Raw genomic sequence first — 27409 nt, forward strand, 5'->3', positions numbered from 1 at the left:
GATTTTATTCTCCAACAGTATGCGGTTTATTCTCTGTTAGTCAACAGGAAACGCAAGGAATCTCAAGAGTCCAGCTACTGGATATCTTATTCACTCTTTTTGGCTTTGGTGCTCACCAGGCACGCTGACAACTTCAGAACAATGAACGCTAAAGATCAACTCAAAACATCTCTATTGTGCACCCAATATATTATATCCTGCACTAGGATACAGACTACAGGATACATAGATACGACAGCCATTCTGTGGACACAAGTGACATGCCGGAAATCATGGCAGTGTTAACATGTTTGCTTCGCACTTACTTTTACCGTAAAGAGAGACCACCACCATAGTCTTAGAGAAACATTTATTAGAGGGTTGCAGAGTTTGTGTGAAATATAAAGTCCCTTATAAAACACTCATTATAGCAGCTCACTAGCAATCCCTTTTACCACCTTTTACCATAGTCCTAAGCAAAGATAATACTTTCGCCTGCAGTATTAGTGCTACCTTGTTTATAAGAAGTTCTGCTCTAAAAGTTTCATAAGATAGGGCTGGGAGGGAATTTACAGCTACAGAAACATTGACAATTGGGCCAAATCAGGTTGTAATTACATAAGCTTGTAGTTATGATGTTGAAACTATTCAAGAGCCAAAATACTAACGCAAAAGCTTGTAAAGAGTAACTGTGCGTGGATATACAACTAAATATCATGAAAAATCAGAAGAGAAAAGAGCTAGCAGGGTCAGCTCAGGGAAGGTTCCAAATATACATACAAATTCAATACAGTAATTGCACAAAATGAAAAAAGCCATGTTAGCTGCTTGTTGATTACCAAGGTTAAAGTTTACATGCTTCACACATGAAGTTGAAAAAAAAACCTTAGGAGTCTTGATGTGGTCTTTTCTACTAGGAGACCAAGTGCAGAACAATTTTACAGATCTATGCAAAAATGTGCAAACCAAGGATTAATACATTAGTTTTATCATTTTGTGAAGTCAGGTGGTGATTAGATTACATTTCTATGCAGGAATTCAGTACTTACATTCCCGCTTTAAAAAGAAAGTCTGAAACAGACATTCAGGTGAGTAAGAGGTTACCTGTTTAAATGTTAGTTTCCATTCAAAATTGGTATCTAGAAAATTTAGCAGCACCGGGGATCCAAAGGGGGGGAAAATGTATGGTGAATTTGGAGTTTGCTTCCTTTTCTTTTTTTTTAAATCTAAGCAATTCACAAAAAAGCATAAGGCTTTTGATTATCACTGCACTTTTTAATTCTGAAGTTTAAGATGTAAAGCTTGGGCTTCTTAATGAAGATGCACGATTGTCACTTTCCACCCATACTTTTCATTGCTCACAGATCTTGGTTTCAACCACAAAGGAGTTTTCAAAGTGCCGGATTGTATGGCACTTCTCAGCCGAGCGTTTTTGGAGGCCTGGATAGAGAAAAAGACCATCAGTTGCATAGAGTATGTCACAGAGGAGAACAGGGACCCTCAAGCTACAGTTCCTGGAATTCTTCAGGGGAAAGCCATGAAAGTTAAATGAGATGTGAGAGACACATGCTTTTGGAAGGCAGGGTTATTTTTCAGAGCTCTCCTGAGCATGTTAGAACAAATAAGGAATTTCCTACCGTTACTTTCATATGCAGGATAAAGTTATCCTAATTTAGTTCTTTCCAAACTCTCCCCGCTGCTACGTCTTTGCAGAACGAGCGTCTTACAGGAAAAGTAGCTGCATCAATAAGGGCAGTGCAATGTCCTGGTGTTTTAAGTCACTAACTGAAAAATGAGGAAGCAATTTCTACCAATAGCTAAATATAATTGAAGTTATCAGTACGGACGTGGACCTTTGGAAGCATGTGTGGCTGCAACCAGGCCACGGAATTGAAAGTACGCTCTTCAAGACGGAGTGACCAAATGTTAAGAGTATCCCAGCTTTTCCCGAAAGACGGCGGAGAAAAACCAGCAATAGTGTCGGCAGTTTTCACTTGCCTGGTTAAAGTATGGCTTTGGGTGTGTGTGTGTGTGTGTGTTAACTTTCAAGGGAATGATTAGAAAGCATGGCTGCGAATACTATTATCAATACAGCTGCCACAAAGCCAGTCTGGATATTGCATTCATCATGAGATGAGCATCCTGTACTGAGCGGGGGGTTGGACTCGATGGCCTTATAGGCCCCTTCCAATTCTACTATTCTATGATTGCCCACCCTGTGGCCATATTGTTCAGAACTCACAGTGCAAATTGGAATCATGTCGCTAACCGCCCTGTCACCACCAGTGAACGCCTCTGTAGATGGGAAACTTGTGACACGGCGACTATGCAGCAGCAAATAATTCTGTATGACAAAGGGGTGTCAACCTTGTGACGAGTGCGACATCGAGACTGCCTCAGAAACATTAGCTTTCAAGATCCATGTACTGGTTTTTAAGGTGTCGACTGAAACATTCAGCAAGGAGGGTACAATAAGGCTTTAAGGAATCTCTGCAATTTGGTGTATGGACATGACCTGGCCACACCTTTGCGAAGTGGCTGTGTGGGTCATCTAAGCTTCTAGGCATTCATCTGTCCAAATAGGCAGCAGGGTAAGACCGCCAATGCAAAAGTAGGTGGGTGAAAGAATTTGAAGTGCTCTTTCTCAAAAGGTTGATACCCAGGCAATTTGTTCCTGGAATAGAGCGGGAGGCATATCAGCCTTTTCAAGAACTTAAAATGTTCTCAGTAACTCATGCTGCAGTGAGCAGGCATCCTCCCTGCAGAAGCATGGAAGCCCCGTGTCCAGGGACACCCCAAGGTTCTTCAGATCACAGCCTGAAAAGTACTGCTTTTGATTCTCCCTAGGAAAATATGACTTTAACCTGCCGATATCCTATTAAGTGTGACTTCAGGACATTTCACAGCGTCCTTCTGTGTACATGTCAGCAAAAGGTGTGTGTGACAGATGGTATAACACATTTTCCAACCATGGAAATTATCTGCTGCCCCTCTTTTTATTGGCTAAATACTGAAGCAATCAAGTTAGGACCCACCTCCCTACCAAGTATTAGCAAGAAAGGAAGTGTTAGGCTATTTGATGGCGCAACTCAACTGCTGTAGCACTTCCAGATCTTGAGCAATACTTCCCCCCTTTGCCTGTCCCAAGATCTTATTTATACACAAACAAGTCCTGACTTCACAATGACATTGACCACTGCCAGAAGTGTGAATTCTGACCTCTCGCTGGAGTTTCGTTCAATGCCAACCTCACTGTACAACCACTTTCTGATGCAAGCCAGGCTTTAAAAAGAAAACTCTCCTCCATTAGAAGAGAATGAAAGAGGAATTGCTAGATATATGACTAAACACAAAACTCTTTCAGTAAACTCACAGGATTCCCATTTAAGGTTTTGTTTTCAACTCCTAAAGGCAGGACACTTCCATCCTAACTGAAATACTCACCAATTATCTTATCTCTGCGCTGAAGTCTGAAAGTATCCTTCCCGACACAGAGCTGGTAAATGAATATGCCCAGATCAGACACATTATCGATCGCTTCTGTCACAACCATTTCTTCACGAACAAGGTAAGTCTGAGGCAAATAAGAACCAGTCTATGGAAAGACACAAAACATCAATGATATGAACACTTGCTGGGGGTTTTTCCAATTCATACCTAAAGTCATCTATGAAACCCACTGTCAACAAAGGAAGGATCTTGGAGCTAAGGAAGAATTCTGCTTCAAAGACCACAGCTATTATGAAAACGGCTGTAAGCTCCATCCTGACTCACTCTAACCTTCCTCCATGCAGACACCCCACCCCCCAAAGTCCTATTAGGGAGGCGACAAGGCCAAAAGCCAAGGAGAGGGAGCCATTTTGATTTACACCAAGGTCACCAAGCAAGCAAGTTTTGCTGCTGTTTCAAATTAGGTCATACTTTAGAAGTCCCAGCTGTTTATGCCCATTTCCAGATGGGAAAATTTCCCATCTGGAAATTTCCCATTTCACCAGAAATGGGAAAAGCCAATCCACAAGGTGCCAAAGTTTTTTTTTTTAAAAAAAGTCTTCCAGGAACTAAATGCTTAGCTCTCAGTTCAGCCATTACTTGGCTAGAGATAAGCTATTTCCATGCAGAGTGTACCTCCTGCAAACAAGATTATGAAAAATAGTCACCACGGAAGCCTTCTGGGGACACTGCTAATCTCTTCTCCCTGAAGTCAACAAGGTTTGCCCGAGTACATCAGACAGTTTAGCAAAGGCAGCCAACGTTCAACAGCCACAGGTGGCTTTTGGTATTTGAAAACACTGATCCTTAATATGCTTACTCAGAAGGAAGTTTAGTCTTCAGACGTCCTTGAGACATATTTCAAAGACAGTGACGTTAAAAATTGCTTCTCTTGTTAAATAGCATAATATTTACTATGTTCTGGATCCTCCTCTTTTACATTAACTGAACATCAGAGAAAAATCGTAAGCTTCATGTTATCAGTTTCAGTCGGTTGGAAAAGGGTTTGAAGGCTGCATACCCCAAGGCATCTTAATTAGGATTGGCTACATGCATCACACTTGGATCCTGACTTATTAGTCATGTATAAATTTCTTGGTGTAATTATTTCCCCTTTCTTAATAGGTGTAAGATTGCACATTACTAACTTTCAAGTGTGGAAGGTATTGGAGGTTTATATTAGCTAGGACTATACTGAAAGATACACACATGCATGGTATATTTGAGCGATTCTTCTCTGGACTGTTGGATAGGATATGTAATTCTGACTTTTTAAAAACTCAGATGAAAACATTTACTTGGAAGGAAGTCTCAGTTTTTACTCCTCAGCTTGGCTGCTTTGGGTAGCGACCCCCAACTTATAACAAGTAAAATAATAAAGAAATAGTGCAATTAAGATATAGAAATGGTAAGCAACCTAGTGACCTCCAAAGGTTTTGAACAACAACTGCCCTAATCTCTGATTGTAGGCTATGCGTACACCTTCAGTATCAATACTTCAAATCGTCTCAAAAGCCATCAGTTGTGCAACATTGTCCTGCTACAAAGTTTGCAAAGGGCATTATGAAGTCATAAGCGAAAGGAAGGCGCCATCTATGTCTTGGCTTTATATTTGATTCCTCGCTCTCCTTATTCCTCATATTGAGGCAGTAGCTAAATCCTGTCGTTTTTTTCTGTATAATATTGCCAGGATTCGATCATTTTTGTCTGTCTTTTCTGCCAAGACTCTTGTTCATGCATTGGTTATTTCTCGGTTGGACTACTGCAACCTTCTTCTCACTAGCCTTCCTTCTTCTCACATCAGTCCGTTGGTTTCTGTTCACCACTCTGCCGCAAAGATCATCTTCTTGGCTCGCCGCTCTGACCATGTAACTCCACTTCTGAAATCTCTTCATTGGCTTCCAATTCACTTCAGAATCCAATATAAACTTCTCCTGTTGACCTACAAAGCTTTTCACTGTCTAGCTCCTTCCTATCTTTCCTCTCTCATCTCACACTATTGCCCTGCTCGTGCTCTTCGCTCCTCTGATGCCATGTTCCTCACCTGCCCAAGGGTCTCCACTTCCCTTGCTCGGCTTCGTCCTTCCTCTTCGGCTGCCCCTTACGCCTGGAACGCTCTTCCAGAACATTTGAGAACTACAAGTTCAATCGCAGCTTTTAAAGCTCAGCTAAAAACTTTTCTTTTTCCTAAAGCTTTTAAAACTTGATTTTGTTCTGACTTTTATACTGCCTGTTTGGTGCATTCTCTTACCCTCCTTATTGCTTTATTATGATTTTATTAGAATGTAAGCCTATGCGGCAGGGTCCTGCTATTTATTGTTTTACTCTGTACAGCACCACGTACATTAATGGTGCTATATAAATAAATAATAATAATAATAATCTATGGGCTAAGACTTTATTGTGCCAAGGACAAGCAAAGTAATACACACCGCTAATTTTGCGAAGAGATCCATCAAATTCCGTGGTGGCATAACAATGGATGTGTTCAGAGGGATCACATAGCAGTTGCCGAGCTGCAGGTCAAGGTAGGCAGTCAGGAGCTACAAGAAGATGCACAAGAAAGGTTAGCAATTTGGCTTACATGCTTTAGCTTCTGACCATTGTTTTAAATAAACACTTACAGAGGTGTGCCAAGTGTTTGACAGGTGAACTTAACGAAATGATGGAAGTAATTTAAAGAGAAAAAAACTTGGGTTGTACAAGATTCCTGCAGGGATATGAAAAGTGGGTAGTGTTCGGCTTTCATTTTCATAAAGTGGGAGGTATTTAGGTGCTGCATCAATCTGTGTAGGTCTGGGCTTTTTTGTAACTTTCCCTTTCTATTCTTAAAAAACAACAAAGTACTCTTAAATGAGAACAAAGGCTTAGTCCATAAGTCTCTAAATGACACAGCATCACTCACATGACTGCCATGGCAAAGACAATGCTGCTCTCTGATTGGCTGCAATGCATGCTGGGAGCTGCTGTAGGGCCTTTTCCCCTCTTCACTCTAGAGCTGTGCAGAAAATGGCGGACTGCACATAAAATGGCCGCCATGCTTTGGAACTTCAAATCCGAATCTCTTACAGCAGTGGACTGTATCCAAAGATTCCCTCCTTCCAACCGTTAGGAGCCCTTCTGTCAGAGGAAGCTCCTTCCATTGGAGGAAGGAAACCAATCTGTTGCCTTTTTTAAATTATTGGCAGACAGATCCTGGTAGCTTTCAAATACACATGAAGTACAGTATTTTTAAATGGGATCCTGCACATATTTAGACAAAAAAAAGTCCTACAATGCTGACTGGGGAATGCTGGGATTTGTACGACTTTTTTTCCTGTCTAAACAGGCAGAGGTTTTTGCCCTTAATCACTTAAGTCAGGGAGGAACGATAAGCTTTTGGAGTCAATAGTGAAGATAGGTGATGGGCAAATAATGAACTTATGACTCAGAACACAAGGGGTAAAAGGCAGAGATAAGGTACCATTTTAGGCGTATGCTCTTGTACAATCACAACTTGCAAAAAGATGGAAATGTACAGCTGTCCTCTGAAAACAAGCTTACGACTGTGCTAAATACTAATCGGAAGAGAGAGAAAAATACTCCAGCACTTTTTGAAACACTGAATAATGAGGATAGCATTACTTAAAGGGACAGGTATATGGTATTTTGCAGTGTATGTTGCAAAAACAAACAAACCCACTCAACTGTGGTTATGACAGAATTATTTGCTAGACTTTATCTGGAATGGAAAAAGACACTGGGTACAAAGGGAGCAGCAATGCCCAGTCGTCTTTTTTATGTTGCCTCAGAGGTGGCGCAGAGTGGTAAGCGGCACTTACTGCAGCCGAAACTCTCCCCACGGCCTGAGTTCGATCCCAGCGGAAGCTGGTTCTCAGGCAGCCAGCTCAGGTCGACTCAGCCTTCCACCCTTCTGAGGTCGGTAAAATGAGTACCCAGCTAGCTGGGGGAAAGGGAACTGCGACTGGGGAAGGCAACGGCAAACCACCCCGCTACAAAGTCTGCCAAGAAAACGTCAGCGAAAGCAGGCATCCCTCTAGGAGTCAGCAATGACTCAACTGCTTGCACGAGAGGTTCCTTTCCTTTCCTTCCCGAGGTGTAACAAACAATAAAATGGGGGAAGAAGCTCTTCTGTCCCAAACTGGACTCAAATCAAGCAACAAGCTGAGGGATGCAGGATGCAAGGACCTCTCCCTGCACCACCAGTCTGGTTCTTATTACACTCAGTATTTCAGCACAAGCTTTCTTTCAAAGAAGATATAAGGATTATTGCTTAATAAACCTGTAGCATAACCAACATATTCTATCATTGGACAGGCTATAGCAACTACCAAAACACATCCCTCTGCTCTGGCTAGACTCCAGCTTTGAGAAATTCACTCACCAGAATAAATTATATAGCTAGCAACTCCACAGGAGAATGCTTGTACAGTCAATTATCTTACCTATGGGTCTCTTTCCATTTGAAACCCTTATAGCCACAGAAGTGTTAAAACTGAAAGGATTTCTCCTAGCTGCCAAAGACAACATATAAATAATGAATTAATAGAAATTAAAAACGGAGCGAGAGAAAGTATCAAACTAAGGCTGGATACTTCTTTTCTTCCATGGGGTTCCAGGCCAGCAGCACAAATGGTAACAGTTCTTTGCAAGGCTGTTTGCATTTCTAATTAAAAGCTGAAGAGTTCATATCAGCTGGCCAAAGATGATTCTTTGTTAAATTGATCCTGGTTCAATCAAAGCAGACCCACAGAAATCACTAAGACTTTAGTTAAGTCCTATTCAATGGGTGGACTTTAAGCATGATTTAAGTCTGGAAGCAACCCAAGAGACTGGGTTCATATATAACACAAGACCATGGTTTATTTAACCTATGGCTAACCCTCATGGTTTGTTGTCCTACCTAGGGTTTGATTGGCAGGTGACTAATGTGAGTCAAAATCAAAGTGAGCAACTGGGAAGGATAATTGCAAATATATGGTGTTCTATTTGAAGAGTTGATGGGAAGCTGTTTATTGCGCTACCCTCCCCCAAACTTAGCAGATTTTATACAACTCACCCTGTCAAAATCATGAACAATAGCTGCAGGATCACTGTCGGAGAATTTTGGAACAGGGACATCAATGATGGCTACGTTATCAGCCTCTCGGATATCCGCTTCTTCGGCAATGGGCAGGAAGTATGGCTCCTTCGCACGATCTTGGTTCTCCTCTCCCACATAGCACATTTGCCCACGGAACGGTTTGTGCTAAAAAACAGAAGTAATCAGCTAGAATGCCTTCTTTAGGGGTAGATTAACACGCGTACAGAAGCAGCTCACTACACACAGGTCAGTACAGTGCTGTGGAATTGCTCATAGGGTAACTCCTGAAGGGAAGGGGAAGACGCGATACTGGAAATGGTCGAAATGGGTCTCTCGCTTCCCTAAAACCAGGCAAGCACTGCAGAAGCTCGTTGAAGGTGTCAGCCCCAAGCCCACTTTAAGCCTCTCCCTCTCCTGCCAAACCACTGGGGGGGGGGGGAATGTAGGGCCATGGTTGAAAAAAGAGAAAACACTCATTTCTCCCAATTAGAATGCATTTTAGCAGTCTTCCAATTTATGTAGCACTACCTGAATTAAATCATTTGACATGTAATGGCAGGTTCTGTGGAGATATTCCAAAGTTAGACAAATCGGTGCCCATGGGCATCGATTCGCCCTGGGACACTTCTCTGGGCAACCACTGAGATGCCCCAACCACTCTTTTATTTTAATTTTAAAAACGACAACTTTAAAGGCATTCTTAACAATTCTTACTGGAAGCTGGGATTGCTTCAAAGCAAAGTGAGGGCCTCCAGCCACTGCCGTCTTCATTTCCCATAACACAATAACAAGAGTTATGATGACTTAGACCAAAGGCCTATCTAGTCTAGCATTCTGCTCATACAGTGGCCAACTAGCTGCCTGCGGAAAGCCCCATGCAAAGCCACCCTCTCGCACATGTGCCTTAGCAACTGGCATATACGGGCATGCTGCCTCGGACGCTGGAGATAGCACATATGCATCAGGACTAGTATCCTTTGATAGCCTTAATTTCCAGGAATCTAATCCCCTTTCAAAGCCCTTCATCACTACAACTTGTGGTAGCAAATTCCACTGTATTATTTATTTATTTAGAATATTTATATACTGCTCCCCATTGAAAAATTTCAGAGCGGTGTACAAGATGAAATGAAAATAAAAAATAAAACTTTATGTTGTGAGAAGAAGCACTTCCTTTTAACTGTCCTGAATTTCCCAGCCCTTTAAAGCTTACCTAACTCAGGATGTAAGTGTTTTTATAAGTAGACATAGGAATTGTATTTTGTTTGCCCGTTTTTAATGCTCTTGATCAGTTCAAAAAAGTTATTTCAGAAACTGTAATTTTGTTCGGGAACTCCTAGCTTGGCCTCCAACTTACCATCCCAGAGCACTTCAGCAGACGGTCTGCCTGCCGCCATAACAAACAGGGAAGCCATAGAGACTAGCTCTGCCAAAGGGGCCATGGAAAGAGGCAATGAAAGACGAAGTGAGCTGGTCATCCGAGATCCTTTGAGACGCACTGATTAAGAGACAGAAGGGCCGTAGGAGATATGCGTGCCCTCTGCACTTTGTGGACTGAGAGGGAGAGGCCAGAACTAAAGCTGACCAAGGGCAAAAAGAAGGAAGGAAGGACGGGGGCTGCTCACACCTCCTTCCCTCCATTCCCGAGACATTGGCTTGGAAAGGGAACACACAAGGGAAGAAAGGGAGCTTTTCCCACTCTAGTCACACACCCCATACAGAGGTCCTGGTTTCATGATTCCTCACCGTCACAGCTTTGGGATGCCAGCTTTATGTTTACATCCACGTTCGAACTCGATTACATGTCATGCTTACAGGGCGTGGAATATTTTGCTTCAAAGTGTTTGTTTTGTCAACTTTATTCCAGAAAAAGAAGAAGAAAGAAAGAGAGGATTTTGTTTTAATTACCCTTGGCATGAAGTACTTGTAGATGCAGGCTCCGCCAACCACCACTCCTGCTAAAATGAAGGCAAGACCCAGAAGGGTCAGCAGACACCTTCCAGATGAATGTTCATGGCCATGCGTTGCAACTTCTGGATCCTTTAGAACACAGGGAGAAAACACAGAGAGCAAACACTTAAGTACTTTGTAGCCTTGAACACCAGATTCTCTTTCATTACTCCTGACCTTGAATCAACAGGATGATCCCACCCTTCAACGAGAAAGATGAGGTGCCAGACAAGGATCTTGAGGAACGCTTTGACAGAAGGATTTAAACACAAATAAAAGGCTCAATGCACACTGCATGCCCCTTTAAAGGCTGCAGATGGATAATCATTCCACGTTAACGTCAAGAATTATGATAACATGTATTCTGTCTTCCTAATTATTTATTACATTTATATCTTACCGTTCTTTCACTGCAGAACTCAAAATTGCTACAAGTGGTTCCCACGCAGTCTCCCCTCCAAGCGCTGACCAGACCCAGACCTGCTTAGCTTCTGCAAGGTTGTTATCTCATGTGCCTTGAGACCAGGTCTTTACTAGGCCACTAAAATGGGAGCATCATAGTTTACATAAGGATATGACTGCCCACATTCTACATCAATTTTCCAAGGTTTTAGGCAATTTGGTTTTTAATAGCAGAGTGCCGATTTTTTTGATCTATTTATTTCCAGCCATTCGTGGGATGCAGGGGTTGGGTGCCTGAAAACTGAGCCAGGAGTTGTTGAAGTTATTCTTTTAGTAACAACAAAGCAAAAGCAAAAATGTCTTTCAGCTTTCAGACCCTCAGCAAGCAGCAGCATCGGAAAGCCCCCAGGGAGGAAGTCCTGGTTAAGTCTTCAGGGCAGGGGGTGGGTGGCGTTTAAAGATTAACAGATGGAGAGACTGCCAGGACAAAAATGATAGAGAGAAAAAGCACACACAAACCCCTCAGCCACCTCCTTACAGTAAGGTAAGCACTGAAGCCCTGTACTCTGAGAAATTCCCTCAAAATCCAACTGAAAGAAGAAACATGCCGGCCTCTTCCATAGGGAAGCCAAGTGGTTCTGAAAGGGCAGATAGGCTTTTGGTGCAGGTAAGGGTTTTAACACTATTTCCCACCTTCTCTACTATGGAACAAAACATCAAGCTATTGCCAGTGCTGCTACAAACTATTTAAGCAGGGATGGGGAAGCACTACCAGCTGAGGGGCAAATTCAATTTTGGAGAAAGCTCTTGAGGGCTGCATTCCAGCGGCAATTGGGACCAAAGGCAAAGGGAGCATGACCAGAAGCCAAGAGGATGGGTCCAAAATTACAAAACAAATACCAGCATATTGAAGCTTAAAGCTGCTACTGCCAGCAACTGAAACTTGAGAGACCTTTCAATCTCTTAGAACGGGGAGAAAAAGCACACACAAAAAAAAGTCACCGAATGATCAGCGATGGTCCAAAAGGGGGCATGGCCATCTGGGACACCCCAGAGGGATGAATTTGGCCCACAAGGATGAGGTTCTCCACCCCAGATCTAAAGAGCGCCAGTGGGCTAAGTACAAGTGACAGGGAAGAATAGAACGGCCTTATATAAAAAAATTCCCAGGGAGTTTCACAAACTCAGAGGCCAGATTAACAACTGCTCCTGCTGAGTGCGCTATTGGAGAGACTAGACTTCTTTCCACAATGCCTGATGTGATTGGACTTGACCATACTAGGTTATGTGTAACACTGAGCTCTTCTTTGAGACAACTTCAGCTTACATAGACCATCAGTGTTCATAAGATCTGTAGCACTTGAGAGCTCAGGTTCAACACTACTCAAGGTCAGATTGTTGCTCCAGAAGGGACCGCTAGAAACATCTACCCAGCATCACTTCTGATAATTCTCTATGTTTTTAATTAATCTAAAAGTTGAGGACCATGATGGATTTAAATCAAGACAAAACTTCAATAATATAAAACTGGTCCTAGGTCATGTTTTCTACTTACATTTCAGCTTTCCCCCAAAACTATACATTAACTGGCTGAACTAATTAAAAATAAGCAGAACATTTGGGAGTATGAAATACAGCATTGCTCATTCAACAGCACTTGTGTGGCAAGGGGGATTAAAAGGAAAACTGCAATGCACAAAAACACATTTATTTCTGCTTCAAAATGTGGACTACTGTTGGTACACCATCTTTTGAAGCCAAGGTCAGAATCCCACCTGGCTCTTAGTATCAAGCCCATAATATTGCACAGCTCATGTTCATAATGCCTGACTTAGAGAGGAAGAGTTCCCACACCACAATTCTACATAGAACAGTCTAGCTCAGTGTCACTCATGGCCTAGAATAATCGACAGAGCATCAATTACATTTAAGCAAGATTTTAAGTGTCTTTCACTTTAACTGTTGTGTTATGCTCTGGTTTTAAAATGTTATTGGAGTTCAGAAAAATTCAGCTATTTTTAATGGATTCTCAACTACCCCAATTTAAGGGTTGGAAGCACTGTAAAACCTCCCCCAAAAGTAGTAAGATGAGAGGTCTCCCTTCTCTATCTGTCCACCCTCAGGTTTAGAAGAGGAACACACCATGAGCTATAGGAAAGAAAGAGTCAGCAGCAGAGTGAGAACATATTCTGTATGCAAAAATAATCTGGTACTTTCCAGAAACTAAAATATCCTGTTCGAGCAAGTATGAGTGCCAATAACGAGTGCTAGAATTTTTAGTTAAAAGAATCTAGTAGAAAGACACTAAAGCTAACAGCCAAAATGTGTGTGCATCTAATAATTAGTCTGGGTTGAATTATTCCAAAATCCAGGTATTTGCCCAGTACAACTGTGGTTCTGCTCCATAGGTATAATCAAGTTTCATGAAGGGTCTATATGGGTATGTACAAGGCAGGAAGATTTCATTCAATAGCTTGCCCACTACCTTGAAATTTAATACTAGCATGTAAAAAACCAGGATGCTTTTTCTAGCTTTAAATGTGTCACATAGCTGAATGCAAGCGCCTTGGAAAATTGAAAGTCAGGCATCAAATATTCAGGTTGTAACCTGCCCAGAGCCTTTTAATTGTAAGCAAGAGAAGAGCAGATACCACTGAATTAACTGTGTAAGCAAGAAACGCAGATCTCTCACAGGGTTCAGAAGGAATTTCAAGCAACACTGGTTATTTCCATATCAGCTTTTGAAACAATGGAGAACAGTCAGATTTTATTTGCTTGGTCCACTTATGCAGGAATCTTCTTTAGGTACACATTTTATGACTTCTTATGCACTAGTCTAAGGGAACATTCAAGATTATAGTACATGTTAGAGGTCTCCCAAGACATAAACGTAAAGCTACATATGAGCAAATACCAAGACTAGAATATTTACAAATCTCTATTTTTAGCCTATATATTCTGCAAGGAACTTAACAAGCAACATTTTTAAAAAAAAACACTGAAAAGCCAGACACCAAACATTCTTCTGAAGAGGATAACAGAGTTACCTATCTTGCTTTCAGTAAGCTCTTAACCCACAGATGCCAGAGGGAAGGGGGGGCGGGACCCAGGAAGCAGTAAATGTAACATTTGGCTCTTTACAACATGAGGTGTTTTAACTTTACCTCTGAATTTTATTTTTATAGGACTACAGATAGTAAAAGCATTAGCACCACTTAGTTCTGCATTCTCTTCCACAGTGCATTTATCAAAAATAGTATCAGAATGTTACAGGCAAACAGATGTCTTTTAGATTGTAAGCCTGTGGGCAAGGACTGTCAAGAAATACTTTTGTAAGCCGCTGTGAGAGCCTTTTTTGGCTGAACGGCAGCATAAAAATGCTTAAATAATAAAAATATTGCATTTTCTGATTAGTAATCTCACCCACCGAGAATCTGTCATGTACGTCTACTTAATACTTGGTATTAAATGAGCCTGCAAATGAATTGGCTAACTCATACTCTAGGTGAACATTCATCTTGTCAAGAAATCACCTGCAAAATGTTGTTATGGTACTAAGAGCTACATGTCCAAACACAAAACTTGTCTTATACCCAAGTCAGACCTTTGGTCCACCTTACCTAGTGCTTTCTGTTTTAAGTTTCAAACAGTGGCAGGACCCATGTCCTCAAGCACAGGCCAGACCCAATTATGTCTAGAGGTGGTTGGTGCAGGACACAATTCAACGCATTAAAAAGAGAGATATGGGTAGTGGATACACAACATCTAGCATCAGAGCTAGGCTGGGAGAAATGGACCTGGGGACAGACTGCTGGGATAGACTTTTCAGCAGCACACCCACAGGCTCGGGGAGAAATCTTTCCCACTTTTCCCACAGACCTTTTGACTGGAGATGACAGGGACCAAACCTGGGAGATTACACATACTCTGCTCCTGATCTGTCGCCTCCACCCTCTGAATTATGTGAATATTCACAACTGCTGAATCGCAAAGTTAATCCCTAGTAACGCATTGGCTTGCAGAAACTGGAAAATGAATTGCAACACAGCAGAAAAGCAGGTCTCCAACTTGTTGCTGGAAGTATAAAGGGAAAACAAAAGAAAAACAGAGTCCATGAACATTTTGATTCAGTGCACAGTCACTTGACTTAAAATGAAAGTAGATTAAGGCCAGAGGAAACATCTGTGACAAACAAGGCAACTTCCCCATTTGATGTTGGAAAGGAGCCTCTACTTCTTATCTGGCTGCCAGACAGGAAACTAGACAAGATGGTCTAATCAAACTCCTTTTGGGTAAGGCAACATCTGATCTTTATTATGTTTTGCTAAAGGAAAACGTGGGTGCTCATGTGCAGGGGATCACAGCTTAATCTCCAGCCATAATTTTGAGACACCACCGCACATCTGAAGACACAACTAGGTCCCCACAAGTCTGAATTTAATGCAGGGCCCTTCTATCAGAACTGACACATGGTGACATCCCATTCACATGTATATTTCTTTCTCAGACATCCTACTGTGTCCAATGGGGCTTACTCCTAGATAAGAGTGTATAAGATTGCAGCCCAAATCTAGATTAGTTTATTAAGAGACTACTTTCAGTTTTTATGCAACTTAGATTTTATTTGGTTTTAAAAGATAATCCACCATGAACTCATGGGATATTTTAAGTTAACTACAACTACAGCACTGACACTCATGAAACCACCGCACTCAAATCCTTACATAAGAATGTGAAGATAAACAAATATTTGGACTTTGAGATATTGGACTACTGCCCTGGAGGTTTAAACAGATAGGAAGTAGATGTTATGGTGAAGTGCCACTCACCCACAACACCATATCCTTAGTTGAAGCAGAATTCTACAAATGAAAATAGCCAATAACTGGCTATTATGGAGCTTAGATTGCACCTATAATTATATAAATACACACACAGAAAGAGAAGCACATATAGTTTAGGAATGTAGCCAGTGTGCACTGGCTGCTAGAGATGCGGACTTGGGTTCAGGAGTTCAAGGCCCAGCCCTGCTATATACAGAGGCTATACAAACTGTGGCTTAAGAATGTATCATACACTATCATCATAGCTGAAGTGCTGACATGCATGTATTTCACCGTGTGTGGGTAAACCAACAACTGCTCTTCCTGAATTCATCAGAGAGGTGTGGAGAGAGATGCTTGTATATACCACAGGGTAGCTATGGCCAACCACACTTTTCACTGTATGCATATGTTGTGCTATGAAATGTAACCATTTCCAATGTGACAGTGTACAGTCTGTTATTATAATAATATTTATTTGTATCCCGCCTTTTGCCCAATACTGGGCCTCAAGGCAGTCTTACAAAGTTTAAAACATACATTGTAAAACCTAGGGAAAAAATGTACAAAAAAATTATGTAAACATAAACGTTCAAAATACACGACAAAATTATAAGGCATTAACATAGATGGAGGACCAGATTATTCTCCAAAGGCCTGCTGGAGCAAACACGTTTTTGCCTGCTTCCAAAAGCCTATCAAGGAGGGAGCCAGACAGTCTAGCTTCCCTGGGAAGAGAGTTTCAGAGCACTGGAGCAGCCACCGAGAAGGCCCTCCCCCATGTTCCCACCAAGCGCGCCTGTGAAGATGGTGGGACGAAGGGCTTCTCCAGAAGGTCTTAAAGCATGGGCAGGCTCATAAGGGAGAATACATTCTTTCAAATAACCTGGTCCTGAGCCATAGTGTAGGGATGGGCATTTTGTGACCCTCTATATGTTTTGTCCTACAACTTCCATCACCCCTTACCATTGGTTAGGGCTGATGGAAGTTAGGCCAAAACATGCAGAGGGCCACAGATTTAGTGGATGCCCACCTCTGGTCTTGTGGATGTAGCAGCTATCACCTGGGCCACTTTACATGTTGCAAACAGACTGTGAGCAGCAACACCAATTACAAAAACAAAAAAGAAGGGGGTTCAATTGCCTGCAGCTTTCCAGTATATGAAGGCACAGCGAAAAGAACGCTTGCAACAATCTCCAAATGCAATCATGCACAAACATGTACACTGTCAACAAAGCAGCTTCTGGTTTTTTTTGGTTTTTTTAAAGTTAAGCATTAGTCAGAGCTCTGGTAAATGGGGTATTTTGTAATAAGAATTATTAGCTTCTTCAATTCAAATAACAATCACCCACAGCCCTCCAGAAGATCTGTGACCAAAAGAAATATGAAACAGGCTGTGTACAAACATACGCACCCCCAGTTTCCACTCCTGTTATTTCTGGTGAAACCTCAACCTAACCTTTCATTGCAGGTCAAGACCCTACCGAAGCCTCCAAACCCACTTTCTACAGCATGTCTCAGTTCAGAGGGGGGGGGGGGGGACAGCTTTGCACCTATGCAATGTGCTGTCAGGGATTAAGAGTAAAATGCATAATTCCCATGCATTTAAATACACACAAATATTAAATACACACAACCTTTCCTTTCATAGCTCAATGGTATGGCAGAGGGAATCTTTGTAGGACTCCCAAGTTTGAACTCAGTCTCTATAGAACTACAAAAGGATGTCAGTTAAAAGATACAAAACCTCTAAGGCCCTGGAGAGCAGCTACCAATCCAAGCAGATCTGTAGTACTCAGCTGCAAAACCTGGAACCAGAAGTAGGTCACTGCCTGACCCATGTTTTCTTCGTTGTTTAAAAATATTTTTTTGGCAAAATAGGACAAGCTTCTTTTAGTTACATTATAAACATATTCGCCGTTTAAGCTAAGAACTTTTGAGGAAGCTTATAAACAACAGTTGCAGAAAATGGCAACTAAAATGATCAAAGGGCTGGAGAAGCTCCCTTATGAGGGAAGGTTACAATAGCTGAGATTGTTTAGCTTGGGAAAAAAGAAGGCAAGGCTTTAGAAAGGGGTTTTATAAATTCCTTGAGCAGAAAGCCATCAAGGGCCTTGATGACTATGGGCTACCTCCAGTAGCAGAGGCAAAAAGCCTATGTTCACCAGTTGCTGGGGAACATGGGTGGGAGAGTACCGTTGCACTCATGTCCTGTTTGTGGGTTCCTGGTTGACAGCTGGTTGGCCACTGCTTCAACAAAGTGCTGGTTTAGGTGGACCCTTGCAAGGTCTGATCCATCAAGGCTCTTCTTATATTCTTACATGTTGTTCCACGGAGAAAAGAAAATTTCAGTAGGCACAGCTGAAGTTCTGAGAGCCTGCACCAACCCAGGTTCCCCTTTCTGTGCACGTACTAAAGTTAGAGGAGCCAGAATCTCTTACATCTGGCCTAAACACAAAAACAGGTAGATGAACATGAACAGTTCAAAAGAATTAGAAGTGGGGTCCCTGTTGCACTGGTGAGGAGGGGCATTACAGAGGACTCCAGAGAAGCATTAGACTACAATCCTATGCCCGCTTAATTTAATATATTGGATTGCAAATATTTTATTGCATTTTTCAATGTATATATTTTTGGTGAGGCACCCTGGGAAAGTGTTTGAAAGACAAGGAAGAAGTCCCCATGATAATAAGTGACTGTTTATATAATGGCAGCCCCAGACATGCCCCACCTAATTACATGGGTGTGCCTTACTTGTAGGTCCCAGCACATTGTTTCAAACCCAATGGTGTGGTTTTAACTGGAAGTAGCTCTTGGGGGGTCTCTATTTTTTGCACTCATTCCCACAGACCCTTCTGTAGCTGGAGAGTAAACCTAGAAACCCCTGCATGCAAAGCCTCTGACCTACTGTTGATCTCTGGGAAGGCAGCAGCTACAGGGTTTGTTTGGCAATGGCTACATATATACACACACACACTTCTGTGGAGCAAGCCCACCTGCATACCCTCTGTGGTAGGTAACCAGGTGCCCACCAGATGTTTTGGACTACAATTCCCGTAATTCCCCAGTCTTGGCCATGCTGGCTGGGGTTTATTGGAAGCTGTAGTCCAAAATATGTGGAGTGATTGGGGAAATTCTGCAGCTGCCTTTTAACGGGGCTCAGCACCAGCTACATGGGGTGCATCCTAGATGGGCTCCAGAGGAGACCCACTAAACCAGCTTGATTTACAATGAGCCACAACAGCAGCACTGCACCTTCCAAATATATGGGGGGGGGGGAGGCCCCAGCTACATGGCCAGCTTCAGGTGGGTCTTAGAAGTTTAAACGAAATGCACATTATTCTACATAGAAAATAAACATAACAATAGTCGTGCTGGATCAGGCCGAGGGTCCATCTAGTGCAGCACTCTGTTCAAATAGCGGCCACCCAGCTGTTGACCAGGAACCCACAACTGCAACAGCACATTCCCACCCATGTTCCTCAATAACTGGTGCATATAGGCCACGAATGCAAGAGGACCCTCGCTCCCATGTTCCCCAGCAACTGGCGCACTTAGGTAGGGTGACCAAATGAAAAGGAGAACAGGGTTCCTGTATCTTTCAACAGTGGCAGAGAAAAGGGAATTTCAGCATATGTCCTTTGCATGCATGCAGCACCTGCTGAAATCTCTTCCTTCATCCCAACAGTGAACGCTGCAGGAGCTCTGCCGAGCGTGACCAGATGCAAAAGACGGCAAGGCTCCTGCAGCTACAATTGCTGCGATGAAGAAGAGAGTTTTTCACCAGGTGCTGCATGCAGACAAGACGACACCGGGCTGAACACCCCACCCCCTTTCTCTGCAACTGTTAAAAAAATGTAGGAGCCCTGTCATCCCTTTCCATAGGGACACCCTACCCACAGGTATAAACTTATTTATTTAAAACATTTGCATCCCGCCCCATATCATTAAGATCTCAGGGTGGCGTACAGATAAACTTGCCTCTGTAGGCAGCCCAGGGCCATCGGGACTGGTAGCCCTGGATTGCCTTCTCCTCCAGGAATTTATTTTATTATTTATTTTATTTATTCCATTCAAAGCATTTTTATAGCGCCGCCTCACCATTTCTGGCATCGAGGTGCTTTACAATAACATATAAAACAATTCCATTAAAACCCCTCAACCCACATTAAGACATTTAGCCAAGAAACTAGGGTTACTGTTGTATAGAGAAAAGGGTTTTTTCAGGAGGTGTCATTTGTATGCAGGCAGCATCTGGTGAAATCCCCTCCTCATCGCGATAGTTAAAGCTGCAGGAGCCCTCCTCTCTTTTGCACGCAGGGCCCCTGCAGCTTTAACTGTTATGAGAAGGACAAAATCTCGCCAGGTGCTGCATGCATTCAAACGACACCTGCTGAAATCCCCTTTTCTATCCGACTTTAAAAGACACAGGAGCCTTGTCCTCCTTTTCATAGGCGCCACCCTAAAGAAACCCTCTTTAAAAAAAAAACAAAAAACGCCAACCGAATAAATAAACAAATGAATAAATAAATTCCTCCCCTGAGGACTGAGAAGGCTGGAGACGATAAAGAGGGGTGAGGGAAGGAGGGGGTAATAGAAAGGGAATCATGAAGAGGAAAGCCAGGGGGATTTTTTTTGGGGGGGAGAGGAGAAGAGAAGAGGGGGGAGAGGGAGGGGAGGGGGAGAAGAGGGGTAGAGGAGAGGAGGAGGAGGAGAAGAGGGGGAGGGGAGGGGGAGGAGAAGAGGGGGAGGGGAGGGGGAGGAGAAGAGGGGAGGAGAAGAGAAGAGGGGGAGAGGAGGGGAGGCAGCGCCTCCATTTTGTGCCCCGAGTGTGGCGTTGTGCTGAGAGAGGGGGGAGAGGGACTCCCTTTCCCCCCCCCCGCCCCGTCTCCCTCACCCCGCTGTGCTTCTTTTCCCCACACCACAAAATGGCGGCCACCTCGGCCAATGGCGCAGGCAGCGCCTCGCTCACCTTGTCGGTCACCAGCGCCTCGGCCGCCTCCTTCTTGGGCTCGTCCTTCTGGGCGAAGGGCGACTGGAAAGCGATCTTCACCATGGCGGCGGCGGCGGTCGGGCCTCCTCCTCCTCCTCCTTCTCGGTCTGCTGCTGCTGCTGCTGCGCCTCGGTGCCTGTGGTCGTCCGCACTGGCGCCTCCGCTTCTTCCTACGGCGGCTCCGGTTGCTGCGCAGCGGCCTCTCCCTCGCTCACCTCGCGGGAAGGGCGGAGCCTAATAGGGAGGGAGGAGCCAGAATCATTTCTCTCTCTCGCTCGCTTTCAATCCCTCTCGCGTCACCTGCCCCCCCCACCCGATGGCTCGTGAGCGCATGCGCGGCAATGGGGCGTGGGAGCCGTTGGTGGGCGGATCGGCTGTTTTCGCCTCGCGCCGAGGCTACCGCCGATGCGCGTGCGCAGTCGAGCTCTCCGGGTTTCCCCCTCCTCCGAAGTTTTAGCGGAGAGCCAATCACAGACAACGCGAGGGAGGGAGGAGGAGGAGGAGGAGGAGGGAGAGAGAGCGCTCCCTACAGGCCGAAGGGTTCAGGATAGAAGCACAGGCAGAAGAAGACGCGTTGGCTGGCGAGGTTGTTGCCCTGGCAGATTGCGCATGCGCCATCAGGCTCCCTCTTCTCCTCATTCCCTCCAACGTCCCCGTTTCAGCTGAGAGCCAATCACAGGCAACAGAACGAAGGGCTCAAAGGGAGGAAGAAGAGAGTGCACCCGCTATAGGCTGAGGGTGTCACAATAGAAACACAGACATTCAATGTCATAGCATGGAGAAGAAGCCGGTGCTGTTCATTGGTCTGGTTGTTGCCCCGGCACCTTTCTCCTAAAGAAGGCTGAGGCATTAGCCTAGGTTGAAGCTAATTTTGTACAGCAGCCAACGAAAAACAAGGAGAAAGCCTTTTTTTCCCAACCCAAGGGCGGACAATGAAGTAATTTGGTTTCCCTGGGATGTTGTTTCAATATTAAAAGAGGCTGCAAACACTGAAAAGGACCCCTAGTCAATATTCCAGCATGGAATAAACCAGCTTTCCCCAACTTGGTGCCCTCCAGATATTAAGGACTACACCTCCCAGCTTCTGTCACCCAGCATGATTGGGGAAAGGGGGAGTAGAGTTAGACAGGATGCCTTCTATCAAATATGTTCCCCTTCTTGAGGCCTGATTTGGTAATGACAGACTGCAGCAATATCTCAGATTTGCTCACTGCTCAGATAAGGTTTATCTCTTCCCTAAGCTTATTGCATCATGTGCACGTAGGAGTGGAAAATGATGTTTAATCTCTTGTGAGGTAATCTGATAAATCAACTACATATCAGTTAGGGAAACCACATGTAAAATGTGTGTGTCAGTGGCTTCTGTGTATATTTTTGACATTCTTTTTTAATATTTGGATAGCATTTGGAGAAAGAGTCACATTCTTTTTTAATCTTTCTGAATCAGAAGGTTTCATGGCCTCAGAATCGGCTTCAAGGGAAGGAACAGCTAAGTAATGAATAAGGACAGTGTCTGACATTTATTTATTTATTTATATAGCACCATCAGTATACATGGTGCTGTACATAGTAAACAATGTTTGGAGCGCTACCATACTACCAGTTCCATGTATCTGGGATCAAGGAGCAAATAATATTATTTCCAGTCTGGCTTCAGCCAAAACATCCACTCTCTGAGGTGAACAAGTACTGTCCCAGTGTCTGAGACACCTTCATATATTGAAGACAACAAAATTAAGATGGCTCGGTTGTTTAGTATATGTTCTGCAAGCATATAATAAAGTAGAGACAAGGATCTTTGATTTCCCTTAATTTCTACTAGGTTCTTTCTTACCATTTAGTCTGCCAATACTGGGTTGCATCACAGGCCTCGACTTTACCCTTCAGAGTTACATTATGTGATTTTACCAAACACACCTTTATGATAAGTGACTAGCTTGTAAAATACGTTTGTTCAAAGGCTGTTTCACTTTTGGTTCTCTCTCCCTGGACACTATTTTGACATTTTACCAACATTCTCGCTAAGCCTGCCTGCACACTTGCTTGTAAGTAAGCCCCACTAAACCCAGTGGGAATTACATCTGGGTAAATGTGTGTACTATCAGGTGACATAAAGATCTCCTTGATCATAGTGGTGCTCTTTTAGTGAGAGCAAGAAAATACATTATTTCCTCTTCAAATAGTGCGGGTAACACGTAAACGCTTAGTACTACAACCTCATTCAAATGCAAGCATTTACATCACCTAAATTCTCAACCATTGATAATTGGCAGCTGAGGAACAACGCAGATGTGAACACAGAGAAGAATGAAAGCTGAGTCTGTGTAGGAGTAACATGCACACCCTATCTACTATAAATGTGAATTGCCCTATTCACATATACAGGGAGCACTGAAATGGCATACTGACACACACACCCATCCACCAATCACTACACTAACACACTAACTCTCCAGAAAAAGGTTGCCTGCATGTAGAACTTGGGTGGCCATATATCCTATTTTACAGATTCCCAACCTGCAACATGGGACCCACTTTCACAATTGCCCAACATGACAGCAACACCTTTGCCCTGACCCATCTGGACCTGGACTGATCCCGCAACCCATTTTTGGGTCATGACCCACTGGTTGAAGACCACTGCTCTATTCGAAGGCATCTTCTAATGAAGGGTGAGCAAATTGTGGCCCTCTAGATGTTTTGGCCTATAATTCCCATCAGCCCTATCCAGAATAGGTAATGGTGAGGGACTGTGGGAGTTGCAGGCTCAAACATCCAGGAGGGAGGGCACAGCTTGCCCGATCCTGCGGATTGAAGGTTTCTCCACCTCAGTTTAAACATAAAGAACAATGAGATGGAAGAACAGGAACCTTGTAGTTACCCATCAAAAGTTAGTACTTGAACACCTGGTGAACAGGTGGTCACCTGGTCACAGTCTCCCCCACTATGTTGAGACATATTGTCTTTCTATTTAAAATATAGTAATTATGTCTACATTTGCATCTAGAAACATAAATTAGCACATGCAAACAGCTGTCCTCTTTTTGTCTGTTTTTGTTAATAATGATGCCTTTCTTCTTCTTTGGCTGTTGCATATATGCCCACCCAAGGTAGACGGCCCCAGATTCATTCGCCAGCATCTCCAGGTAGGGGTAAGAAAGACTCCCATCCAAAATCCTGGAGAGACATTTCCAGACAGAGAACCCTAAAATCATCCTCAGTAGCCCTCCCCAAGGTGCCTCCATCAAATGAAGTGAGATGGATGGATACTTATGGGAGAAGGCTTTTTCAATAGCCATGCTTCTGCTCCTCTCATCGCAGCCATTTTGGGAGCTCTGTTTGGTCTGTGCTGGATCCCTGCCAGGCAAGGGTGTTGTTAGTTTGGGGCGTATGGGGGCCCGTCCCTGAATCTATTTCCCCCAGCCCCGGATCTTGGTACCAGTGGAAGGTTTTGTTCTCAGCTTAATTACCATGCAGGGGGGGGGGCAACCTTCAAGAGGAATTGCAGCTGGGAAACATTTGTCAGTGGCACTCTGGGGCGTTGTAGGGAAGGTCAGGGGTGGTTCCATGCAGCCCTGATGCTCCTTGGAGTGCCAGAAAAGGGAAGTCCGGGACTGGCATCAGCGGAAGTCCCTATTGAAGCACTGGAGCCCTGACGAAAAGGCTAACTCAAGGGGAAGATGTGCACGGAATAGGGCAGTGGCTGGTGGCTGGTTGGCCATCTCACCCAAAGGGAGAAGCTCCTCTCAGGAGCTTCTCACTATTGCTACTGGACCCTTCTCCATGCAAACCGAGGTGATGTTTGCCCTGTCCTGGACAGGGTTGCACTCCCCCTAAAGGATCGGGTCTGTAGTTTGGGGGTGCTCTTGGATCCAGAACTGTCACGTGAGGCACAGGTGAACTCAGTGGCAAAGAGCACCTTTTATCAGCTTAGACTGGTATACCAACTACACCTTTATCTGGACAGAGATAGCCTAGCTACAGTTATCCATGCTCTGATAACCTCTCGTTTGGATTACTGCAATGCGTTATACGTGGGGCTGCCTTTGAAAACGGTCCGGAAACTTCAACTGGTACAAAACAGGGCAGCCCGTTTACTAACAGCGACTGGCCGACGAGACCACATTATGCCAGTCCTTTTCCAGCTTCATTGGCTGCCAGTCCAGGTCTGGGCCCGATTCAAAGTACTGGTATTAACATTCAAAGCCCTAAACGGCTTGGGGCCAGGTTATCTGAAGGAACACCTCCTCCCATATGTACCTGCCCAGACCCTAAGGTCATCTTCAGGGGTCCTTCTCCGTGAGCCCCTGCCAAAGAAAGTGAGGCAGGTGGCTACCAGGAGGAGGGCCTTCTCTGCTGTGGCACCCTGGCTGTGGAATGAGCTCCCTAAGGAGGTTCGCTTGGCACCTACGTTATATGCTTTTAGACGCCAGGTGAAGACCATTTTATTCTCCCAGCATTTTAACAGTCTATAAATAAATTTTAACTTGGTGTTTTAAATTTGTAATTTTGCATTGCTGCTGTTTTTATCTGGTTGAGCTTTTATATTGTATTTTATATTATGGTTTTATACTGTTGTTTTATACTTTGAATGTTTTTAATTTTTGTGAACCGCCCAGAGAGCTCCGGCTATTGGGCGGTATAGAAATGTAATAAATAAATAAATAAATAAATAAACAAACAAACCATGTGCTCTGCTGCCGAGCTATGACCTATTCCAACCCTACTAGAGGGCATAATGCCAAGAGGTCCCTCAATCCTGCCAGAACACCTGCCAGAACAAAGGCCTATGAGAAGAGACCGAAAGAACTGGGCATGTTTAACCTGGAGAAGAGAAGGCTGAGGGGAGACGTGATAGCACTCTTCAAATACTTGAAAGATTGTCACACAGAGGAGGGCCAGGATCTCTTCTCGATCCTCCCAGAGTGCAGGACACGGAATAATGGGCTCAAGTTACAGGAAGCCAGATTCCGGCTGTACATCAGGAAAAGCTTGTACTGTTAGAGCAGTACAACAATGGAACCAATTCCCTAGGGAAGTAGTGTGCCCTCCCACACTAGAGGCCTTCAAGAGGCAGCTGGACAGCCATCTGTCAGGGATGCTTTAAGGTGGATTCCTGCATTGAGCAGGGGATTGCTCATGATGGACTTATAGGCCCCTTCGAACTATACTATTCTATAATTCTATGATTCACTTTATATATGAGTGAGGGTGATATGCAAAAAGGAACATGCTTTATTATCGTCAGGTCAAGTTTGCCTCTCAATCTAGCACAGGGATGGGCAATCGGGGTAACCTGAGCCAGTGTGGTGTAGTGGCTAAAGTGTTGGACTGGGAGTCGGGAGATCCAAGTTCTAGTCCCCACGCGTCCGTGGAAGCCCACTGGGTGTCTTTGGGCCAGTCACAGACTCTCAGCCCAACCTACCTCACAGGGTTGTTGTTGTGAGGATAAAATGGAGAGGAGGAGGATTATGTACACTGCCTTAGGTTCCTTGGAGGAAAAAAGGCAGGATGTAAATGAAATAAATAAATAAATAAATAAATAAATAAAATAAAAATAATCTGTCTGGGCGGGGGGGACGACGACTTATAAACCATGATTGATACCAAAGCCAGCAAGGAGCAGGTCTAGAGTTCAAAGTGGATCCTTTTCTCTTTCTGCCACCCCCTTTTCTCTCACCAGGCTTTCAGGAAAGGGATAGGCCGCTCTCGCCAGAGATCTGAAATGACCACCTGCAGAGCGCTTTTGAAATTAGACCGAGGGCCACATGGGATTTGATGAGGGGCCGCAGGTCTAACACCTCGTTCAGCGTATTGTGTAGAACGTCTCTTCTGACTGTCATAGGGGCATTCCTCTCATGCTTTTGATATTACTGAGAACCTGAATTTGGCTATGTTGTCGTTCCAGATTGCTTATCTTAGGCTCCGTGTATATGGGCAAGGGCTTAAACTTGTTATTGTCATCCTGATGCTGAGGGTGCTTTTCCATATTGCAATATATTAAGGAAACGGAGCTGGTGCAATGTGGTGTGTATTGCTAAGAGCATGAGCTGGGGAAGGCTTGCTGTGGTCTCAATCCTGCCCCAGAAAACGAATTCACTAAGCCAGCTTTCCCCCAACCTGGTGCCCACCAGAGATGCTGAACTGCAACTCCCACCACTGGGAATGACAGGAGTTGTAGTCCAACACACCTGGAGGGCCCCAAGTTGGAGCAGGGTATACTAATATTTTGGTAAGTATTACCGTTCTCTTAGCTTTAGCTCTAAAACTGTAACATGGAGCAAATAATATTGATCTCTCCTACAGGGTCATTGTAAGGATGATGCAGGTGAGCCATGTGAAGGTTTGTGAGAACCATGTGCTGCATCAATGCTAAAGATTGATTGACACTCAGGTCCTCTGGGGAGAACTTACTTCAGTCAGCCAAGACTAGGCTGACATCAGTTTCCCAGAGGACCTTTTCTTCTGTCACCCCTGGATTATGGAACAGCCTGCCAGAGGAGATTCGTAATATTAACTCTCTCTGTGATTTTAAGGCAGCTTTGAAGACTAGCCTTTTCCGGCAGGCCTACCCAGATTAATGTAAAATCAAGAATTTTAAAGATGTGTTGATTCCTGTACTAACGTTGTTCCCCGGCTCGATCCAAAGGGAGAGGTGGGTAAGAAATAAATAGATGATGATGATGACAA

The 27409-nt window shown here is 43.9% G+C and overlaps 1 protein-coding gene across 1 annotated transcript; it reads right to left on the reverse strand.

Moving 5' to 3' along the window:
- Positions 1 to 332: 332 nt before the first annotated feature.
- On the reverse strand, positions 333 to 20945 carry ITM2A (integral membrane protein 2A). Its single transcript, XM_063142066.1, has 6 exons — positions 20699 to 20945; positions 10460 to 10591; positions 8528 to 8716; positions 5901 to 6011; positions 3424 to 3574; positions 333 to 1419 (listed from the first exon to the last, which is right to left on the reverse strand). Exons 1-6 carry the CDS (start codon positions 20780 to 20782, stop codon positions 1331 to 1333), a joined length of 756 nt encoding a protein of 251 aa, XP_062998136.1. The 5' UTR covers positions 20783 to 20945; the 3' UTR covers positions 333 to 1330.
- Between the last annotated feature and the right edge of the window lie 6464 nt (positions 20946 to 27409).

Source organism: Elgaria multicarinata, chromosome 15 (assembly GCF_023053635.1).
Source record: "Elgaria multicarinata webbii isolate HBS135686 ecotype San Diego chromosome 15, rElgMul1.1.pri, whole genome shotgun sequence".
Lineage (NCBI taxonomy): Eukaryota > Metazoa > Chordata > Lepidosauria > Squamata > Anguidae > Elgaria > Elgaria multicarinata.

Coding starts and splice junctions, on each gene's coding strand:
- ITM2A (XM_063142066.1), bottom strand. CDS start 20,782: ATGGTGAAGATCGCTTTCCAGTCGCCCTTCGCCCAGAAGGACGAGCCC. Junction 10,592..20,698: donor AGGCGCTGGTGACCGACAAG/GTGAGCGAGGCG, acceptor TGTGTTCTAAAG/GATCCAGAAGTTGCAACGCA. Junction 8,717..10,459: donor ACAAGTACTTCATGCCAAGG/GTAATTAAAACA, acceptor TCTGTTTTTTAG/CACAAACCGTTCCGTGGGCA.